This window comes from Ictalurus furcatus, chromosome 7 (genome assembly GCF_023375685.1).
Source record: "Ictalurus furcatus strain D&B chromosome 7, Billie_1.0, whole genome shotgun sequence".
NCBI classification, from domain to species: Eukaryota; Metazoa; Chordata; class Actinopteri; order Siluriformes; family Ictaluridae; genus Ictalurus; species Ictalurus furcatus.
This window is the reverse complement of record NC_071261.1, coordinates 34503775-34526096: the sequence shown is the minus strand read 5'-3', so window position 1 is coordinate 34526096 and position 22322 is coordinate 34503775. Positions and strand designations below refer to the sequence as shown.

At 41.0% G+C, this 22322-nt stretch overlaps 1 protein-coding gene across 1 annotated transcript; it reads left to right on the top strand.

Moving 5' to 3' along the window:
• The first annotated feature begins 848 nt into the window (after positions 1-848).
• gjc2 (gap junction protein gamma 2) lies at positions 849-21965 on the top strand. The gene is made up of 2 exons (XM_053630001.1): positions 849-863; positions 20644-21965. The coding sequence occupies exon 2, from the start codon at positions 20664-20666 to the stop codon at positions 21963-21965; it is 1302 nt and encodes a 433-aa protein (XP_053485976.1). The 5' UTR covers positions 849-863; positions 20644-20663.
• Positions 21966-22322: the final 357 nt, after the last annotated feature.

Sequence of the window (22322 nt, the reverse complement as noted above, 5' to 3'; positions counted from 1 at the left end):
TTTTGTGTGTGAGAGTGTCTCTGATTTAATGGTGATAATACAAAGCTGAGCTTAATCACACTAATCACACTAATCACTGGATTCTTCCACACTGCACCAGTAGAATGTGTGTGTTCAGGAAACCAGTGATCTGAGGTGATGGTGATGTAAAAGTCTCCTTTATACGATATAACACAATTTTATCTCTGAACTGGAGTTACCCTGGATTAGACTTTGTTCTCCTGCAATGTCCTTCACCCACCCACACACACACACACACTCACTCACATACATGCATTGACATCCATCAAGGAGATAAATGAGCAGCATTCATGATTTATTATCTCAAAGGCTTTTGTAAAATTAAACAGTGTAATTAAACAGGCTGTTATATGTTATTTTATTTCTTTATCTGACTTATTATTATTATTATTATTATTATTATTATTATTATTATTTGTAGTAGTATTAGTACTACTGGTAATTATTTATTATATTAAGTATTAATAATAGTAGTAGTATTCATTGTTGAGTATGGAAAGTATTAGAATCAGCAGTATCAGTAGTAGTGTCTGTTACATGATTATAGAGCTTAATTTGTATGAATGGAGAGGAACAGCAGTGCTGATGGATGCCATGGAGGGAAACGGCGGCTCAGCAGGAAGAACAATGGTTCCATTGGACATTCATGTGATGTAACCCACTTGGCCTGTACTTGGCGGTGCAGGGTTTGGACATAAGAACATCCCTTTGTTCTCCTCCATTCTGTTTCCTGTATACAGTGGTGGTGGTCAGGTTCGGGTCTGAGGAGCAGCGCTGGACCCTCTCCTCTACAGGAAGAGGAATCACCAGCAGGAGCATGGAGCAGAGGAGGTGATGGAGAGGTAGGTGATGTGATGGTGCGGGGTTTGGTTACTTCAGTGGAGAAGGACAGGTGCTCTGGATTGGGAAAATTGTGTGCGGGGCTTTAGATTTCTTTTACCTGGAGTAGGCATGGTCTAAACTTGGCTTTGACAGTTCCTCAACCTCAGCTGCATCACTCCAATTCAGAATCGGTCATTTAATGCCGGCTTATTCAGCAGTTTTGTGGCCTAAGGAATGAAACTGCAATGTGAACAGCTGACAGTAATAACAACACGGCATGGTGCTGGCTAACACACACTAACATGGACACCCTGCTATTCATTACACAGTGAGCTGAAAAACACCATCAGCTATTGTTTGCATATTTTCTTTACAATACGGCTCTCGCTCATACTCATAGCATTCCAGTCAACAGAAAAATGTAACCCATGGCAACATGTCGTCTGTATATTCCAAAATGTACATTGGAACATTCTTATCTATGCCCTGGCTTCTGGTTATCTAAAAATCATTCCAAATATTTCCTCTTTTGTAAATCTTTTGTAAAGCAGTAGAAAACAAATCACTTGGGTAGAGCTTCAGCTAAAATATTAATCTGGAAATGATGTTTTTTCATTCATTATGATTATATTTCTGTAGAAATGACTGTGTAGTACAGTTTTGTACATTGTCACTCCTGAGAGCCATGCGTTCACACTCACGAGCGACAAAGGCATGATGTGGCAAAGCAACAAATCGATTGCAGTGTTTTATCAGCTCTAAACAGACAAACGGCACGTTTATGCCTGGACTTTCCTCCACACACGGCTTGTTCTGGTTGAAAATTAACCCCACGGTCCTCTTTATAGTGATGAGTAGAATTTTAGGACAAGGACAGGGTCATTGGACTCTTCCAGCATACTGTAGGCTTTATGGATCTTGCCAAGGACAAATGATGACATCAGAAGGGGGTGTTGATCTGAGGAATATACAGTGCTGTGTTTAATAAGGCAACATGGCTGATTCAGCTCATAAACTGCTTGATCAAATGTTTAAAATGAGGGAGTGTGGACAAGAGTCCATGCAGCAAGCTGAATTTTCAAGCTGAACTTCCTTTGCACACAAGTTTTTTTTTATTCTTTTTATTTATTTTTTTTTATCAAAGGAGCCTCTTTGTACATTCTGAACACATACACTCAGCAGATGTGACTCTGGAACAAGCCTAGGTCTATGAGAACTCACTCACTGGCAACAAACAGGAAAAGGATTTTAAACCAGACCCGTGTGTTTCTATAAATACCTTTTTCCATCAAACTGGATTAACTCAAACACATAAACACTTATGTTAACACTGTCTCCATTTTCATGACACTGTATCTGGTATATATGTATATGAACATAAACCCCATCGTCAGTCCACTGTGTATACAGTGTACCGTATAGTGAATATATAGACAGTGTTAACATAAGAAGTGCTTATTAGTGTCCACTGTGGATACATTCCAAACCACATGCCCTATTCACTATACAGTCCACATAAACACTGACCCACTGCAATCAGTGCACCCTCACCAAAATCTACCTTGAACTGAGAGAGGTTACATGCCAACACTCGGTCACCAGAAGGCAGCTAGACCTAGCGCAGTGAGACAGCAACAGACTGACGGGTCAGCTCTACACACTCCATTTTGACTCTCTATATTCAATTCAATAAAGTTTCATTTGTATAGCGCTTTTAATTATGAATTTTGTCCCAAAAGGAGCTTTACAGAGAAATTTATTATAATAAATTCAGGATATAGATTTTAAATGTATGAATTTATCCCTAATGAGCAGCCAGAGGCGACGGTGGTGAGGAAAAACTCCCTGGGACGATATGAGGAAGAAACCGTGAGAGGAACCGGACTCAAAAGAGAACCCGTTCTCATCTGGGTTACACTGGATAGTGTGATTATAAATAAATACACCCCTTCTATAAATGTGCTAATGCTACATGCTCAAATAGTGCAGTTGTGTAAGCAGAAAATTCATTACAGTTTCTACAGGAAGTCTGTTGTGTTGAACTTCTCCACTGTTCACTGATGGACACTCGAGTGCAGAACTGTTTGTGGCAATCCTAAAGATAAAATAGTAATTGTAGTCCTAGCCATTATAGGATAAGTGTTCATATGAATTGAGGTCCAAAGCATCTTTATGGTGTTTAAGTGGAACCATCCTCAGTAATCTCAATGAACTTTAGTCTGCACCATGCGGGACATCCTCAGCAGCAGCATGTGACTTCCAACTGATGAGAACTCCAACCAGAAGTAGAGCATCAGGATGGATCAGGCAGGTCCGGAGAGCAGAAGGGGTCAGGATCACTGGCATCTCAGGTGTATCATGTGTAGTGAGAGAGAGAGAGAGAGAGAGAGAGAGAGAGAGAGAGAGAGGGACAGATTATTAGGTATGCTTATTGCCCTGTAATGGTTAAGGACAATGTACTGTGCGTGAGTGAAAGCAGGGACTCCAGCAAGACTAGCTATGACCGGATAACTAAAAGGGAGAACCAGAAGGGAACACAGACATGAGGGTTGAAAAGACCAAAAGTTCTCTCAGGTACTGTGGCACGGGACTATTCAGTGCTTTATAGGTTAATAATAGTATTTTATAATCAGTGTGAGATTTCACTGGGAGCCAATGCAGTGTGGATAAGATCAGGGTGATGTGGTCGTATCTTCTAGTTCTAGTTAGGACTCTAGCAGCTGCATTCTGGACTAACTGGAGTTTGTTTATGCTCCTACTGGAACATCCAGACAGTAAGGCATTACAGTAATCTAGTCTAGAGGTGACGAAAGCATGAACTAATATTTCTGCATCATGTAGTGACAATATATTTCTTATCTTAGAAATATTTATGAGATGAAAGAAGACTATCCTAGTAATATTATCTACATGAGCATCAAATGATAGACTGGAGTCAATAATCACTCCAAGGTCTTTTACTGCTGCACATGATGAAACACGAAGTCCATCCAGAGTTACTGTGAGATCAGAAAGATTACTTCTAGCTACACGTGGGCCTAATAACAGTATTTCTGTTTTATCAGAATTAAGTAAAAGGAAGTTAGTTAACATCCAACGTCTAATGTCCTTTACACATTCCTCAACATGGAAGATAATTCCATGTTTACGAATAATTTGTCCTAGGGGTAGCATATATAAAGTAAAGAGCAGTGGGCCTAAAACAGAACCCTGTGGAACTCCAAAAGTAACCTCAGTACGCATGGAGAAATTTCCATTTACATCTACGAACTGATAACGATCGGTCAGATAAGACCTGAGCCAGGAGACAACTGTTCCCTTAATGCCAACAACATTTTCTAATCTATCAAGGAGAACAGTATGATCTATAGTATCAAAAGCTGCACTTAGGTCAAGTAACACAAGCAGCGAGACACAACCCTGATCAGAGGTCAGTAGAAGGTCATTTACTACTTTAACCCAAACATACAGCCACAATAACTGAAGAAGGCCTTGCTTCAGTTATCAGCCAATCTCCTGATTCAAATCGCATTGAAAATTTGTCCATCAGAGGGGTAGTCGATTTGTCAAGAGCAATGGGCCAGAACTGAACCACAATAATCACAAAAAAGAAGAAAATTTGGAACGCCTCCACAGTGGACTGAAAACGATGTTTATATAGTGAACATGGGACAGTGACAGTGTCTAAGGGCCCGAATGAATATTGACTGCCACCTAGTGGCTCAGAAATCAAGTACAACAGTTATCTAAGGATTTAATTTTCTGTGTTTTTAACAGAAACAGGTTTTTAAGTATTTTGTTGTATTTTACTGTGTTTGAACATGTAATTAAACCAGGAAATGCACTAAACGATGTGAAAGATGTGTAAAGAAAACCCCTGATAGTGATATGAACGGTACTTGTGACACATTACTTATAACTTCAGGGCATCTGTAGAACATTTTAAATGTTGTGTTATTCTCCTGTTGTGCTCAGAAAAGAATGAGTTCATTCATGATTTAGGACATCGGAAAACCAGGGCAGCCATGGTCACAGTTTAAAGCTGACAGAACACTGTTGCTAGGCAACTGGATCTACGAATGTTGAGCATAACCTAACTACAGATTGAAAGATTAAGCTAACAAGCACATAGTCATTAGGACTTTATACAAACAGAGTAAAGACAAAGTGAGAATGGAAATGAGACAGACTCGTCTGGAACAACAACATTTACCTCAGATGTATTAGTGGATCAATACATGCTACACTTAGCATCGACTGCTAACCAGGGATGAGCACAATTCTTATAGAGAAAGATCATCACTGCATTGCACCTCCTAAACTCAGAGCTGTGGAGAAGTTTCTGCAGCTGGGAAAACCACAAGGAACACAAAATTGACATTTGTGATGTGTTTAGTGATTCTGGTGCTAATTTGTTGGTTGTCGTATTTTAATGCAGTTTAATAGGTGGGGAACATTCTCAAACATAAGTGATAACGATCAGGTTTCATCATTAGCTCCTAAAAACAAAACTTCTTCTTTCACTCACTTTTCATTTTCCTGTGACGTTCGACATCTTATTAATGATAAATGAATTGCAGAAGAAGTGGAGATGTTGGCGGCAACACTGGACTCAACGTCCCAGAATGCAGTGCAGCTACATAACATTGAGACTCTGCTGTGCTAGTTCCACAAGATGGAGGTATTAGAGTGAAAGATGAAGTTTTGGAAGCTGACCTGTGTGAGCAGAGAGTACAGATGAGGAGGTGAGAGAGATGGACGGACTAAAGGACTAAAGCGCTGCTGCATCACTCTCTTTAGGTAGACTGCATCACTATCAATGGCATTGTGGGTATTGTAGGAAACCATTAACTGGAAAGGAAACCAACATAAAAGATGTTTAAAGTAAGCACTCATTGTTTCATTATAAATTCAATCTTCTTTGCTGTTGAAGAGCACATGTCGATTACAAAGAATAATCTGCACAAAGTTCGGGTTGGATTTTTACTTTAATCTCTTTATAAATCACTTTAAGATAACAAGAGTTGGGTTTAAACCGTCTAAGTGCTCTAAACAGCGAGACAGATAGAGAGACAGACAGATAGGGAGAGCTAATAAATAAATGAAATAAGTAAACAGTAAAGTCTTGAAGCCTCTCAGTGTCCCTCAGAGACAACACGATAATAAACAAGTAAACACAAACACACACACACACACACACACACACACACAAGGCCTGCAGTGTGGAGTGTGTACACACACCCATATCACACACACTCAGGTCACATGACCTCACACCCAGGGGTTTCCCTGAGGCACCGCCCCAGCCAAGCCCATCTCCTCTTATTTAGTCATCCTTCCCTCTGATATCCCTCGCTCCGGTCCCCCTGTCCTCCGTGTCTGCTCCGATGATCACTCCACTCCACTGAAGTGATGTAGGCACCAGCCCACAGCAACAACACAACATCACATCACAACAACACAACATCACACACTCCCTGAGTCCCTCAGTCCCTCTGCTCGTCTGCTAACATAAAGTGCACAAGGGCACAGCACAGAGAAAGAAAAAAGAAAAAAGAAAGAAAGATGGAGGGATGAAAGAAAATAAACATAGAAAGAAATAACAAAAGAAGTAAGGATGGAGAAAGGAAAGAAAGAAAATGAAAGAAAGAAAGAAGGATTGAGGGTTGAAAGAAAAACATGGAAAGAAAGAAAGAAAGAAAGATGTAAGCATGGAGGGATGAAAGAAAAATAAACATGGAAGGAAAGAAAGAAAGAAAGAAAGAATAAACTATCATACGTATACAGTTCCTGAGTGTGATTTTGAAGCGAAGTTGCTGATTGGTTGAGGGTGGTAACGTCCACTATGACATCATTGGCTGACAGTTGGATTGAATTTGCTATTTTATTTCTTTTCAGTGATCAAAGTCATCTCAGAATTTCTGTTAAATGATTCATTCACGTTTGTTCACAGATTCGTTTAGGAACAACAACAAACAGTGTGAGTAATTTAAAAATAAATAAATAAATAATATATATATATATATATAATCATATTATATATTGTCAATCAGACAGAGATTAAAGGCTCAGGAAACCTTTGCAGGTGTTTTGAGTTAATTAGCTGATTAAGACCTGAATCTTCTCAGGTCGACATTTCTGTATTATATATTCTTTATTCTAATATTTTGAGATACTGGATTTGTGATTTTGTCAGTTAACAGAGGCTGAGACAGAAGCAAATGCAGGTACGGCAGTTTAATATAATAACAAGTCCAAGGGATCAGGCAGAAATCAAGGTACATAGACAGGCAGAGATCAAGTGATCAGGTGATCAGTCCAAACAAGGCAAAAAGACGTGCTCCAAAACAAGAACAAAGTCAAAACCAGAATAAACAAACAAGGAATCAAGGTTTGGTAACAGCAGAGATTAAACATAACTGAACATATACTTCACAATGGCTGTGTGTGTGTGTGTGAAAGTCTCTTCAGTACTGTGGTATGATTGAGATTGTAATTGGGAACAGGTGTGTCTGATTAGTTCTGAAGAGAAGGTGACCTGACAGTGTGTAGCCCTGGGAGTTGTAGTTGTCAGCCATGTTTGTAGTTCGTGATGCATGCTGGGAAACGGAGTCGCTGGTTTGCCGACAGATTTTCATGAGAAGTACTCCGTAATCATTAAGATTAAAACAAAATAGGCTTGAAATAGTTCACCTCATGTGTAATGAATCTAGAACGTATGAAAGTTCCACTTTCTGAATTAAATTACGGGAAAAAATTTACTTTTCCACGATATGCTAATTTTTTGAGACGCACCTGTATATATGTATAAAAACTGATTCAGCAGCTGTCCTACACTGCACAGATGATATCCCTGGACTAGCTAATATGCTCTTCTGTTTGTTTCCCTTTGTTTTACAAAAGGGTTACTTGTGTTACTTCAAATAAATGTTTAAATAGCATTTCTTTCTGTATTGTGGTATATTTATATGCTAGTACATGGTGTTAAACATTAGTCTGCACATCAGCGAGTGTTGTGATGTGGCACGTGGTGGGCTGCTGTGGGCCAGAAAGTCCAGGGCCACTTTTTGGTCCCAGTCTGCCCCTGAACATGTAACACACACCTGTGTACAGTCTCTGTTTGAGTCATTTACCAAGGCTGTTTACTGGGTTGTTGGTGATAGAGTCAGTCAGCCTCGTCTCAGGTGACTGCAGCAGTGGAAAAACTGTGTGTTTGTAATGGAGAAGAGTTTCAGTAACAACTGAACATCAAGAATGAATCATTCTGATAGTGATTCTGATTCATTCATCTTAATGAATCATTCAAAAAGACTGAATCATTCACAAACGAATCAATTCAACATTCTATCAGTGTCCAGCTGGACACTTTTAACTGAAAGAGATTCATATTTTTTTCATATTCAACACACACACACACACACACACACACACACACACACACACACACACCCTAAAGGCGTAGTTGCTTCTTTAGCTTTGCACTGGAGGCTAATGTAGCTAACAAGTAACCAGCACTAGCATCAGCCTCAGGTAGGGGGCGTGGCCTAAAACCTGAAGGTGGAGATTGCAGGGAAGAAATTATTAGCTGCATTAACCTTGTAGCGCTAGTGCAAAACTAAAGAGACTAGACTAAACTTTTGATATCAAACACGCCTTGGATTTTCATAAAATTGTGTATATTTTTGTCTAAAATTTATGTTCAAGCAGAAAGGACACGTCACTGATGCCCTAATAATCCAGTGCACACCTTAATAACACCGTATTCAGAATCGGCGAAAAAAGTTCAAACGTTACGCTTTTAGTAATAGCACCACCTTTAGCACTTGACTTTAAACACTTTAAACACAAGCACTTGACTTTAAACAAGACATTTAGATGGCTCCACAAGCAGGATGTAGGAGATTTGATCACACTTTGCTCTCCTGTAAAGAACACCTGCCACTGTTTGAAGGATAAGCTGACCTAGCTCTCATTTCCCACGGTTACAGAAAAACTTTACGTTCATTCATCATTTTATCAATCAAAAATGTCACTGCTCGAGATAAATAACCTCTGAATAACACTTAAATCTGCAGTTATGTCTCTGGCCTGAATACTCAACTCTGAACAGGGCCTGGAGTGTACACAGGGGGAACTTAAGGGCACTAACGAGACAGCTGTCGTCATGGACACTGAAACAAACACAGTCAGAGACAGACCCAGACGTTTTGATGATATCAGTATTACTGTTCCAATAAATCTCATAAATCCTTTCTCCTGACACAGAGCAGAGACACATGGCTGAAAACACACTGGTACTGAAACACAGGCTGGAACACGCCCACAACCCTCTTGTGAGAAGTATTTGACATTTCGGAGCACAGTAAAGTCACTCAGCGCTTCATATTCGCCTTCAAATGTGACATTCGCATTTATAATGCGCACGTTATCGCCGATTTATAATGCGTTCATTCATCTTATAGCAGCATGGCTCTCAAAGCAAGGGGTCCTCCATTATTAAAGTCATTATATCTACAGTATATGATGTCAACTGGACTGTAATGAATTTTTAACATTAAAATGGGTTCTTTAGGTGAAACTTTCAGAATAAAAAGAAAAAAAACTATATAAGTAAATATCCAGAATAGTATTCAACACGTATAAATATCGTAGCTAATTTTTTAATAGTTTGCAAAAATAAATCTGTGTAAGTGAAGATTTTTACCGTTAAAGGGATGCCTGATTGTAAGAACTTTGAGAACCACTGTTCTAGCCATTGGGTGGGATTAACTGCACAAGGAGTACAGATTTTATCCAAGTTTTCCTTTTTCCCCCTGGTTTTTTTCACCACACGGTGAGTCAAATGCACATGTAGATTCTGATACTGAAAATAATCCTATATGAAGGTTATCCGATATTCACACAAATTTAACTCAGATTGGCTTCACTTTGGTTTTGGGCTGTAGGCTACACAAACACTGTTTATTTATTAACGGATGATTAAACTGCATGTAAACGTAGCTAATGTTCCCGAGCTTTGGGATGAACTGATGTTTTATCACACGTGTGTGTAGATCCATAAAGACGATATTAAACGCCGCTTGTGTGTGCAAATCAAACTCAGAGCCACGTCATCTCCATAAGGATCTTCTCTGCGGAGAATAATAACGAGCTGAGAGAACACAGAACCGGATTAACGCTCGACAGACTCTCTCTGTGCTAATACAGGAGGCCATAAAATGCCAGCTCCATAATCCGGAGTGTTGAGACGAGCCAGGACATAAAACACTGCAGTATTCGGGGATTAAATCACGCCGGGGGAGCGCTGTGTCCCGAGCTGTTGCTGGGAGACGGAGGGACGAGTGCAAAAAAAGAGAACAGTGAGTGTTCCTGAGTGCCCTGCAAGGATCTCGCAGTGTAAACACACTCCCCGGCCTCATGTCTAAATATTATGACACACCGTGTGACGGAACGTGCATACACACCAGTGGATCTGCAGCAAGTGAGCTCTGCTGCCGTTACCAAGAGTACCGAGTTCCTGAGAACGTTCCTGTTCCGTCATTTCTTATTCAGAAAAGTTAGAAATGTACAAAATGATGCTGCAAATTTGATTGAAACACAGTGTTTAGGTAAATGTCCAACATTAACGATACACGTTTGGTTCCTTTCACTGAATCAGAAGTTCCCGTGTAGGCCACCATGCTAGCTGTGCTAACGTTCTATGTCTGAGGGAATTGTTCAGGTTGCAGATGGTTGTGCTTTCACCTTCTCATCAGAATTCATCGTTTCCACATTCACATGTCAGTACTCAAAAATATCAAAGACAATAAAATTTATTTACTGAAATGAAGTACAAAATGAAAGTATGTGAGCTCTGATGAGATTCTAGGCTTACGGAATGTAATTCTATTCTGATGATAAGGTTCTAGTCAGGAGAGAAGGTTCTACTGGGTTCTGGTGGTGTTTATTAGTAATCAGAAATCAGTACATTCCCTCAGTGTGCACTCCAAACACTTACACTCTCTCAGTGTGCACTCTGAACACTTACACTCTCTTAGTGTGCACTCTGAACACGTACACTCTCTCAGTGTGCCCTATGAACACGTACACTCTCTCAGTGTGCCCTATGAACACGTACACTCTCTCAGTGTGCACTCTGAACACGTACACTCTCTCAGTGTGCACTCTGAACACTTACACTCTCTCAGTGTGCACTCTGAACACGTACACTCTCTCAGTGTGCACTCTGAACACTTACACTCTCTTAGTGTGCACTCTGAACACGTACACTCTCTCAGTGTGCACTCTGAACACTTACACTCTCTCAGTGTGCACTCTGAACACGTACACTCTCTCAGTGTGCACTCTGAACACGTACACTCTCTCAGTGTGCACTCTGAACACTTACACTCTCTTAGTGTGCACTCTGAACACGTACACTCTCTCAGTGTGCACTCTGAACACGTACACTCTCTCAGTGTGCACTCTGAACACGTACACTGTCTCAGTGTGCACTCTGAACACGTACACTCTCTCAGTGTGCACTCTGAACACTTACACTCTCTCAGTGTGCCCTATGAACACGTACACTCTCTCAGTGTGCCCTATGAACACGTACACTCTCTCAGTGTGCACTATGAACACTTACACTCTCACAGTGTGCACTATGAACACGTACACTCTCTCAGTGTGCACTCCGAACACTTACACTCTCTCAGTGTGCACTCTGAACACGTACACTCTCTCAGTGTGCACTCTGAACACGTACACTGTCTCAGTGTGCACTCTGAACACGTACACTCTCTCAGTGTGCACTCCAAACACTTACACTCTCTCAGTGTGCACTCCGAACACTTACACTCTCTCAGTGTGCCCTATGAACACGTACACTCTCTCAGTGTGCCCTATGAACACGTACACTCTCTCAGTGTGCACTATGAACACTTACACTCTCACAGTGTGCACTATGAACACGTACACTCTCTCAGTGTGCCCTATGAACACGTACACTCTCTCAGTGTGCCCTATGAACACGTACACTCTCTCAGTGTGCCCTATGAACACGTACACTCTCTCAGTGTGCCCTATGAACACGTACACTCTCTCAGTGTGCCCTATGAACACGTACACTCTCTCAGTGTGCCCTATGAACACGTACACTCTCTCAGTGTGCACTCTGAACACGTACACTGTCTCAGTGTGCACTCTGAACACGTACACTCTCTCAGTGTGCACTCTGAACACTTACACTCTCTCAGTGTGCCCTATGAACACGTACACTCTCTCAGTGTGCCCTATGAACACGTACACTCTCTCAGTGTGCACTATGAACACTTACACTCTCACAGTGTGCACTATGAACACGTACACTCTCTCAGTGTGCACTCCGAACACTTACACTCTCTCAGTGTGCACTCCGAACACTTACACTCTCTCAGTGTGCCCTATGAACACGTACACTCTCTCAGTGTGCACTATGAACACTTACACTCTCACAGTGTGCACTATGAACACGTACACTCTCTCAGTGTGCCCTATGAACACGTACACTCTCTCAGTGTGCCCTATGAACACGTACACTCTCTCAGTGTGCCCTATGAACACGTACACTCTCTCAGTGTGCCCTATGAACACGTACACTCTCTCAGTGTGCCCTATGAACACGTACACTCTCTCAGTGTGCCCTATGAACACGTACACTCTCTCAGTGTGCCCTATGAACACGTACACTCTCTCAGTGTGCACTTCGAACACGTACACTCTCTCAGTGTGCACCATGAACACTTACACTCTCTCAGTGTGTACTATGAACACGTACACTCTCTCAGTGTGCACTCCAAACACTTACACTCTCTCAGTGTACACTCCGAACACGTACACTCTCTCAGTGTGCACTCCGAACACGTACACTCTCTCAGTGTGCACTCTGAACACGTACACTCTCTCAGTGTGCCCTATGAACACGTACACTCTCTCAGTGTGCACTCTGAACACGTACACTCTCTCAGTGTGCACTCTGAACACGTACACTCTCTCAGTGTGCACTCCGAACACGTACACTCTCTCAGTGTGCACTCCGAACACGTACACTCTCTCAGTGTGCACTCCGAACACGTACACTCTCTCAGTGTGCACTCCAAACACGTACACTCTCTCAGTGTGCACTCTGAACACGTACACTCTCTCAGTGTGCCCTATGAACACGTACACTCTCTCAGTGTGCCCTATGAACACGTACTCTCTCTCAGTGTGCACTCTGAACACGTACACTCTCTCAGTGTGCACTCCGAACACGTACACTCTCTCAGTGTGCCCTATGAACACGTACACTCTCTCAGTGTGCCCTATGAACACGTACTCTCTCTCAGTGTGCACTCTGAACACGTACACTCTCTCAGTGTGCACTCTGAACACGTACACTCTCTCAGTGTGCACTATGAACACGTACACTCTCTCAGTGTGCACTCCGAACACACTCTCTCAGTGTGCACTATGAACACGTACACTCTCTCAGTGTGCACTATGAACACTTACACTCTCTCAGTGTGCACTATGAACACTTACACTCTCTCAGTGTGCACTCCGAACACACTCTCTCAGTGTGCACTATGAACACGTACACTCTCACAGTGTGCACTCTGAACACGTACACTCTCTCAGTGTGCACTATGAACACTTACACTCTCTCAGTGTGCACTCAGAACACGAACACTCTCTCAGTGTGCACTACTAACATGTACACTCTCACAGTGTGCACTATGAACACGTACACTCTCTCAGTGTGCACTATGAACACGTACACTCTCACAGTGTGCACTCTGAACACGTACACTCTCTCAGTGTGCACTATGAACACTTACACTCTCTCAGTGTGCACTATGAATACGTACACTCTCTCAGTGTACACTCCGAACACTTACTCTCTCTCAGTGTGCACTATGAACACGTACACTCTCTCAGTGTACACTCCGAACACGTACACTCTCTCAGTGTGCACTATGAACACGTACACTCTCTCAGTGTGCACTATGAACACGTACACTCTCACAGTGTGCACTCCGAACACTTACTCTCTCTCAGAGTGCACTATGAACATGTACACTCCCTAAACTGAACCCTCTGACTAGATTGGATATTTTGACCCTCACTGTCAGGGCCACGTTGCTGGAGGAACGTTCTCTTCCTCCTCTACTTTTTTTTCATTCTTACTGAAGGCTGATGTAACACACACACACACACACACACACACACACACTCCAGAACTATGCTCTGCTCTGAGGACTTCAGGGATGTACAAACGATACGAAGCACAAAATTCCCACTGGAGTGTTCAGCCATACTCAAGTGTGCACTTGAAGGGAATTTATCATCCTAACATGCGGAGGCATTGCAGCTGAATGGAGAGTGTTCCTCTGTGGGTTCTCCAGGTGTGTAAAAGGCTGATTGAGAACTCAATAATGCTGTGATGAAGAGCTGCTGTCTCGCGTAGGGACATGCTACTGATTCTGCTGCTTCTTCTTCTTCTGTGGTGGTCTGGAAGCTCATGTTCAACGACTCACTCTCAGATCCATGCTTTAAAAATTCCAACAGCTTCTCATTTTTTTTTGAAGTCCAAGAGTTTGGGTTCCACAGTTAAGTGCAGTTAAGTTTTGCGTACTTAAAATGACTTAGTTAGTAATTCTAACACTGTAAATGTACTAAGGGTTTTAGAGCTGGAAGTGCTAGTTTTAGTTTTTTCTGCAAAATATCTGAGTACAATGTTAAAGTTCTAGAGTTTAATATGTTCTTTGGAGAAAGAGTTTGGGTTCTGAATGCTAGAGTTCTACAGTTCAATGCTTCATCTTCAATTTTTTTTTTAATGCTCTAAGGTTTTTAGTTCTTGAGTTCTGGGTGCTAAAGCTTTTTTATGCTAGGTTCTCTTAGTTTCTAAGTAGTACTGTGCTAAAGTTCTACAGTTTGTTTGTTTTTTACAGTTTGAACTGTAATTCTTTTAAAACTAAAGTTCTACAGTTTACTTTTTATTCTAGAATTTTAAAATGTAGGACATATTCATTTAGCCGGCTTTGAAAACATTCAAATCGCAGAAGGCTCAGAGATATAACGCAGAACCTCTTAGTGCTGAATTTGTAGAATTCATAGTGCAAGAGTTCTACGAGCTAGGGTTTTAGAGTTATATGCAAAGTTCTAACTGTTATAGAATTCTCTTAGTCCTGCAGGTTGAAGTGCTAAGGTTCTAACTGCTACAGTTTGATTTTTGTGCTATAATTGTAATTATTACAGGGATAAAGTTCCAAAATGTTTTAAATGCAGAACATTTACATTTAGCCATCTAGCAGCGGTTCCTCTCCTAACCCACTTTGAAATCTCGGCTCAGAGATACAACGCAGACCCTCGTGAAGAGCTGATTTTGTATAACTCTTAGTCTGGGTGTTCTGAGAGTTAGGGTTCTAGAATTGTAAATGTCAAGGTTCTAGATTACTAAATGTAGTTTGACTGTAGCCCTAGTTCTAAATATATACATGTACATAAGCTAATTTTAAAGTGCTACATTTTTGAGCGCTCTAAATGCTCTGTGGTTCGTGAATCTGATAGTGCTAAGGTTCTAAACACTACAGTTTTCTAATTATTGCAGTGCTAAAGTTATAAACTTCTACATTTCTACATATCTACATTTGCATTTAACAGAGGTTCTTCCCCAAACCCACTTTGAAATCTCGGCTCAGAGATACAGCGCAGAACCTGATCAGAGCCGAATCTGTGGAACTGCTTGTGCAAGAGTTCCAAGAGCGAGGGTTCTAGACCTCTACATGCAAATGTTCTAGAATTCTGGACTCATAATGTTGTTCGAATGTAGTGCTGGTTCTGAAGCTGGTGTTAAGGTGATAAAGCTACAGTTATAATAATAATAATTATTATTATACACTTATTACATGCAGGGCTTTTTAAAGTTCTAGAGCTGATAAAGTCTGTCTGTTTATATTCTGTTTGCTCTTGGTATTAGTGTCCTTAGTGTGTGTGTGTGTGTGTGTGTGTGTGTGTGTGTGCGTGTGTAAATATTTACACGGTGTACGGTGCAGGCCGTTTCTCTGCAGCAGTGTGAAGTGTTTATGATGCTGTATAAATCCTGAGTGTTAATGAGACTCCTCAGCTCGAACACCTTCACTCAGCCCATTTACAAAAATGACACACAAATCGTGTGTGTGTGTATGTGTGTGTGTGTGTGTGTGTGTGTGTGTGTGTGTGTGTGTGTGTGTGTGTCTGTGTGTGTGGTGTTCAGTGAAGTGTATACAGCTGTGGGTCATAAATCAGCTCATTAAACTGCTTCCCCGAGTGATCCTGCTAACCGGGTTATCTGGTTAAGTGGAGCAGGATGATGGAGATCCCATGTTGTTTGATCTTCAGCTATGATGCTGGATGATTATAACCTGGGTTAGGGTTAGGGTTAGATATAACCTGTATTATGTGTGTTATGTTGTTTATATGACAGTGCATATTTATTAAAGAAAGGACACGTCATACTTTTTATCCATTTATAGTTATATTTAATGTCTGCAAACAAGTCACTTCCTGTTGTCACTTACGTTATAGCAGATATAAACACTAATTTCCTCACCATCCCTCTCTCTATTCTCTCTATTTATTCTCTCTCTCTATTCTCTCTATTTATTCTCTCACTTTATTCTCTCGTTTTATTCTCTCTCTTTATTCTCTCTATTTTCTCTCTATTCTCTCTCTTTATTCTCTCTCTTCACGTTAATAAGTGTGTGGTGTTAGTGAGAAACAGTAAAGAAGTATAAATCTGTGATGAAGATGTGGGAAAACTTAAAGTTACAGCTTCACCTCTGACTGTTACACAGCGCTGACACTGGAGACTCCTTCCATACGTTACATAAACAACTCCTTTATTATTATTTTTAGCATCCGCCAAATATGTCACTGTGAATGAGCTGTTACTATAGAAACGTTGACGTTGTGGTGCGTGCATGGAGGCAGATGCAAAATGCTGAAGATCTTTATTAAAGGGAAACAAACACCAGAAACAGACACACTAGAACCAGCATTATCTGTAACTTAATCACTACAACATAAACTATAAGAAAAAGGAACTCGATAATCAAAACACAGTGACTCAACAAACGCAAACGAGAGAACCAAGAACTAATGAGAGAACCAAGCACTAACGAGAGAACCCAACACTAACGAGAGAACTAAGCACTAACGAGAGACCCAAACACTAACGAGAGAACCAAACACTAACGTAAGCTAACTTGCATTAATGCTCTGGCAACTGAGGAGGAAAAACAATTAACTTAAACAGAGCACTAATGCAGCAGGGGGAAATAAACACCAGGGTATGATTAGACACTGAATGGAGGGAGACAACAGAAGAAGAAGTGCTGCAATGACATTAAGGTCTAGTGGCCAAAGATGGTATTGTCCCAGGGGGCCATGACAAACGTATCAGAATTAGCACATTAATTACATATAAACCTGCACTACAGTCAGAGTTGCTGTTCTAGACTAATGAACACCTTCTAACCAATCATAATCCAGTATTTCTCAGTGCTGTGGGATAAATATCCTCTCTCACCCTGAATTAACTTTAAATCTGTGTTTAAGTTTAAATGTTTGTGTGTGAACTTTACACTTTACATACTGATCTCTCTCTCTCTCTCTCTCTCTCTCTCTCTCTCTGTCTGTCTGTCTCCTGAATGAGGTGCTGTTATGTTTGTGCGCCGTCTAGTGGTGAGAATAATGACCTGCAGCAGAAGCGGTACCGCACAACTGGGAGATTTATTTTTTCACAATTGATATATTTTACAATTTTTACTTTCCATTTCCGGTAAAGTCACCGGTTACCAAAGTACACTATCACAAAATCAGTGTTCCGACAGAAACAGCTCACTATTGGCTGCAGAGAGCTGAGTGGGCGGAGCTAAAAGCACCACAATGTTGTAGCTACAGACTGTCAAAACAGTGTCAAAACTGTCAAAAAAGTGGTAAACAACTTTGACAGCAAATTGGCTAACTATATTTATGTTATTGATCTTTCTGTTATCAGTATGATATTATTTTATCTTATTTATCTCGTTTTTAACAGTAAATTCTATATATTAGACATGGCTCATCAATGTGTGCTTCATCAGACCTCAATCCAAGCCTAGTACTCTGGACAGGTAAACTCGCTTACGTTTCAGAGACACGCCTACAAAAAAAACCATAATCAAACTCATTCTGTTCCAGTGAGTAGGCCAGTATACTGTGTGTAGAGGAATAACCCAACATTCACACAAGTGTGTGACAAAGTGATGAGAAATCACGCATTTTCTAGGTAAGCAGCGATTTCAGTGACAGCTAAATTTGTATTGAGGATTTTCTCCATTCTCAAATCAGGTACGATGCTGTAAAGAAGCGACAAATCCAAAGATTGTCTCAAGCGATTCCTCGGACCTGTCCTACGGCCCGGGTGGTCCGATGTTTCTTCAGTTCCCCTCTCTTCAGGAGAAAAACATATAAGCGTGGCTTTACCTTATCCTGACATATACGACCTCTAATTAAATGTGTATAGAGACATTAAGAAGAAAAATAAAGGAAGTCAGTGAGATGGTCAGTCCCTCTGGTGAGTGTGCGTGCTGTAGATAAGTAGTATATAGTTTGCTATTCTAATCTGAGAACGATGTTAATATGAATTATTTGCTCGTACTAGCAATTAGTGCATTCACGGTGGCTTAGTGGTTAGGACGTTTGCATCACACCGCCTGGGTTGGGGTCCGCCGCTGCCCTGTGTGTGGAGTTTGCATGCTCCCCCTGTGTTGCAGGGGTTTCCTCCGGGTTCTCCGGTTTCCTCCTCCAGACATGCATGGTAGGTTGACTGGCATGTCCAAAGTGTCTGTAGTTGGTGAATGGGTGTGTGAATGTGTGATGGATTGGCTGATGGGTAGGCTCCAGGTTCTCCGTGAACCTGTTGGATAAGCGCTATAGAAATGGATGGCTGGATGGATATTACTATATATATATATATATATATATATATATATATATATATATATATATATATATAGTACATAACTAATACCATTCATCAGAACTAGAAGAAAAAAAAAAACGCTGCCAAGGCCACGCCCACAAGTGACACATTTCAACGACTCTATGAGAGACTCGTCTCCTGCTTAGGGTTAGTCCTTGCTCTCCACTCTTTGTGCTCAGCCATACTAGATATGAAGACAGTGTTATTGTAAATGCTTAACCTCGTTCAGTGGGCTGTTAAACAGGACTGCAGTGAAGCAGAGAGAAACAGATGGATCTACTGTTCAGTCTAACTGACTCTGTGCCTTAAACATTGACCAGTCCATCAGGCATCGTTACTCATTTTGCTCCGTCCACTAAAGACCTTATTAGCAAAGACGGAGGAGTTCCTGTGTTTCGCTGTCTTATCAGTTTGAGCTCGTTTCTCTTCCATTTTTAGTAAAGATGATCTCTCACTGTTTCTCCTCTGAATGTCGTTCCTCCACACCTACTTATGTAAGACCTACTCCCGAGTGTTTTGACCATCCTTAATGCCAAGTAACATCAACACTGAATAATATATCTGGAGCTTCATCATCATGTTCTGCTGGACCTCCACTGCAGTCTCTGATTATCACTCACTCATCAGTGTTCGGGTTTGGGCTTTTATTTTCATTTATTTTTGCCATGGCGGTTCTGTTCGGGTGATCTGCATGCTGTGGAACGTTGAGATGTTGTAAACTCTGATGAACTCTGGCTCTGATTCCAGCTCAGTGTTTTACTCTTTAAGGCAAGAATTAGTTTTATTGATGTTTAAATTAGTTTTATTGATGTTTAAGTGAGTTTTATTGATGTTTAAATTAGTTTTATTGATGTAACTGTAAGATCAATATCTGATGATTTGATATTCGTACATTTCTTGTATTGGAACTTTTTCAAAACATTTACAATTATTTATGCAAATGAGGCTTTGCTGAATTAAGTATGCATACATTTATACTTTTACTCTAAAAAGAAAACGTTTATTGTTTTATTCCTTATCTAATGTTTTTATATTTTGATGTTTTGTGATTGTGATTTTGACTCAAAATTAAAAGTGCTATATAAGTAATGATTATTTATTTGTTTGTTTGTTTATTTGTTTATTTAGTTAGTTAACACAACACAGTTTTAGCATTTTTCTTTAATCAGGAAAATAAATCCAAAATATTCGTTAAATTAGGAATAGAAATGAACATGTAAATCTTGTAGATATTGAATTGAGCTTTATGAATATAAAGATTTTTCTTTTCTTTTTTTATCTTGAGACGAAATGGTTTTAGAAATACACAGAGGTTCCATTCTGGTCTGTGTGGTTTGTAAGGATTATAAGGGAAATTGATGTGTGTATCATAATGACATATAAACTGAAATATATATCAGGAAACAAGGTTTTCAGGGATATATGACATGATGTGATTGTGAAGTGGGCGGAGCTTAAAGTCTTCTTCATAGTTGTTGTTTCTGATAATGTGGTGCTTGCAAAAACATCATCGGTGAAATAAACACATTACTGAAGTGTTTTGATATTTTTATAACTACATTTTAAGAGAAGACGTGACTTTAAGAGGTGTTATAGACAAAACTTTTCTAAAAATCGGAAAAACTATTGACGTTGTTACTAATCGTAGTGTTGTCTTACATGCTTGAGGTAGCGATGTTTTTTTTTTTAATAATAGGCAAAAAATATTGAGTAAAATCCTGACACTTTGAGAAGAGGTGTTAATCTCCGATGTAATCCTCACTCTCTCTCTCTCTCTCCATTTCTGTCCACAGATCGTAGCTGAGCTTTGTTTATGACCAACATGAGCTGGAGTTTCCTCACCCGTCTCCTGGAGGAGATCCACAACCACTCCACATTCGTGGGGAAAGTGTGGCTGACGGTCCTCATCGTGTTCCGCATTGTGCTGACGGCGGTGGGCGGAGAGTCCATCTACTCCGACGAGCAGTCCAAGTTCACCTGCAACACCAAGCAGCCTGGCTGTGACAATGTCTGCTACGACTCGTTCGCCCCGCTCTCGCACGTCCGCTTCTGGGTCTTCCAGATTATCATGATCTCCACGCCGTCCGTCATGTACCTCGGGTATGCCATCCACAAAATCGCCCGTGCCGCCGAGGATGATGAGGAGAAGATAAAAAAATGGCACAGGAGGAAACTCAGGAGCAGATGGAGGGATGTGGATCGGATGGAGGAAGAAGACGATGATGGCGAATGTGATGACATGGAACCGATGATGTACAGTGATACGCTGGAGCTCCAGGAAGCCAAAACAGAGATGGAGAAAAACTCAAAAAGAGAGGCCACAAAGCACGACGGCCGTCGCAGGATCATGCAAGAAGGTCTGATGAGGATTTATGTACTCCAGCTCATATCTCGTGCCATTTTCGAGGTCTTCTTCCTGGTGGGTCAGTACCTGCTGTATGGATTCCGTGTCAATCCCTCATACGTGTGCGATGAAATTCCCTGTCCTCATCACGTCGACTGCTTCGTGTCTCGTCCCACCGAGAAAACCATCTTCCTGCTCGTCATGTACGTGGTGAGCTGCCTCTGTTTGCTGCTCAACGTCTGCGAGATGTTCCACCTCGGCATCGGCGCATTCCGAGACATGCTCAGAAGACGCCGGATCCGCAACCGCAGTCTTCCCTCCTGCACTTTTCCGTATTCTCGTAATATTCCGGCATCACCCCCGGGATACAATTTTGTGGTTAAATCGGAGAAAACGGGCCACCAGAACCAAAACGGTGTCCTCTCTCATCAACAGAATCAGAACAGCATCCTCTCTCATCAACAGAACCACAATGGTGTCATCTCACACAACCAGAACCAGGACCAGGATCAGAACTGCGCCAGTCTGGATGAAAATGTGCCGCCGGACCTGGCAAGTTTACACCATCATCTGCGCGTGGCGCAGGAGCAGCTGGACATGGCGTTTAGGACCTACAGTGCCAAAAGCACTCCCATGTCCAGAACCAGCAGCCCAGCATCGGAGCAGAACCGGGTCAACTCGGAACAAGAAAGACAGGGAGCAAGGCCCAAAGCTGATCTTGGGAGAACTGGGACTATAGTGAGGAACGGGAAAACTTCTGTGTGGATTTAGATCCCAACACTGACCATAAACTCCCAATAAACATCATCATCATTATTATTATTATTATTATTACTGACTGAAATGCTCGGTGTAGGAACCAGGACAAAAATCTCTGTAAAATCTCTTCGTCTTGTGCACTAAACACCCCAGAATAGTGTAAATACCAGAACGATGATTAATAAACTAACTTCAGCGTGGATTTGAACATAAACTTTCTCGCAGATTAGTGAACAAAGATAATAAATGAAGATAATAAACTAGAAGTGTCATATCACATCCTGTAAAAAAAGGTGTTCAAACATATATTTTTTTTTAATAAAAGCCACATAAGAAATCAAAGTACAAGTTTAAAGATAATAATAATAA

Coding starts and splice junctions, on each gene's coding strand:
- gjc2 (XM_053630001.1), top strand. CDS start 20,664: ATGACCAACATGAGCTGGAGTTTCCTCACCCGTCTCCTGGAGGAGATC.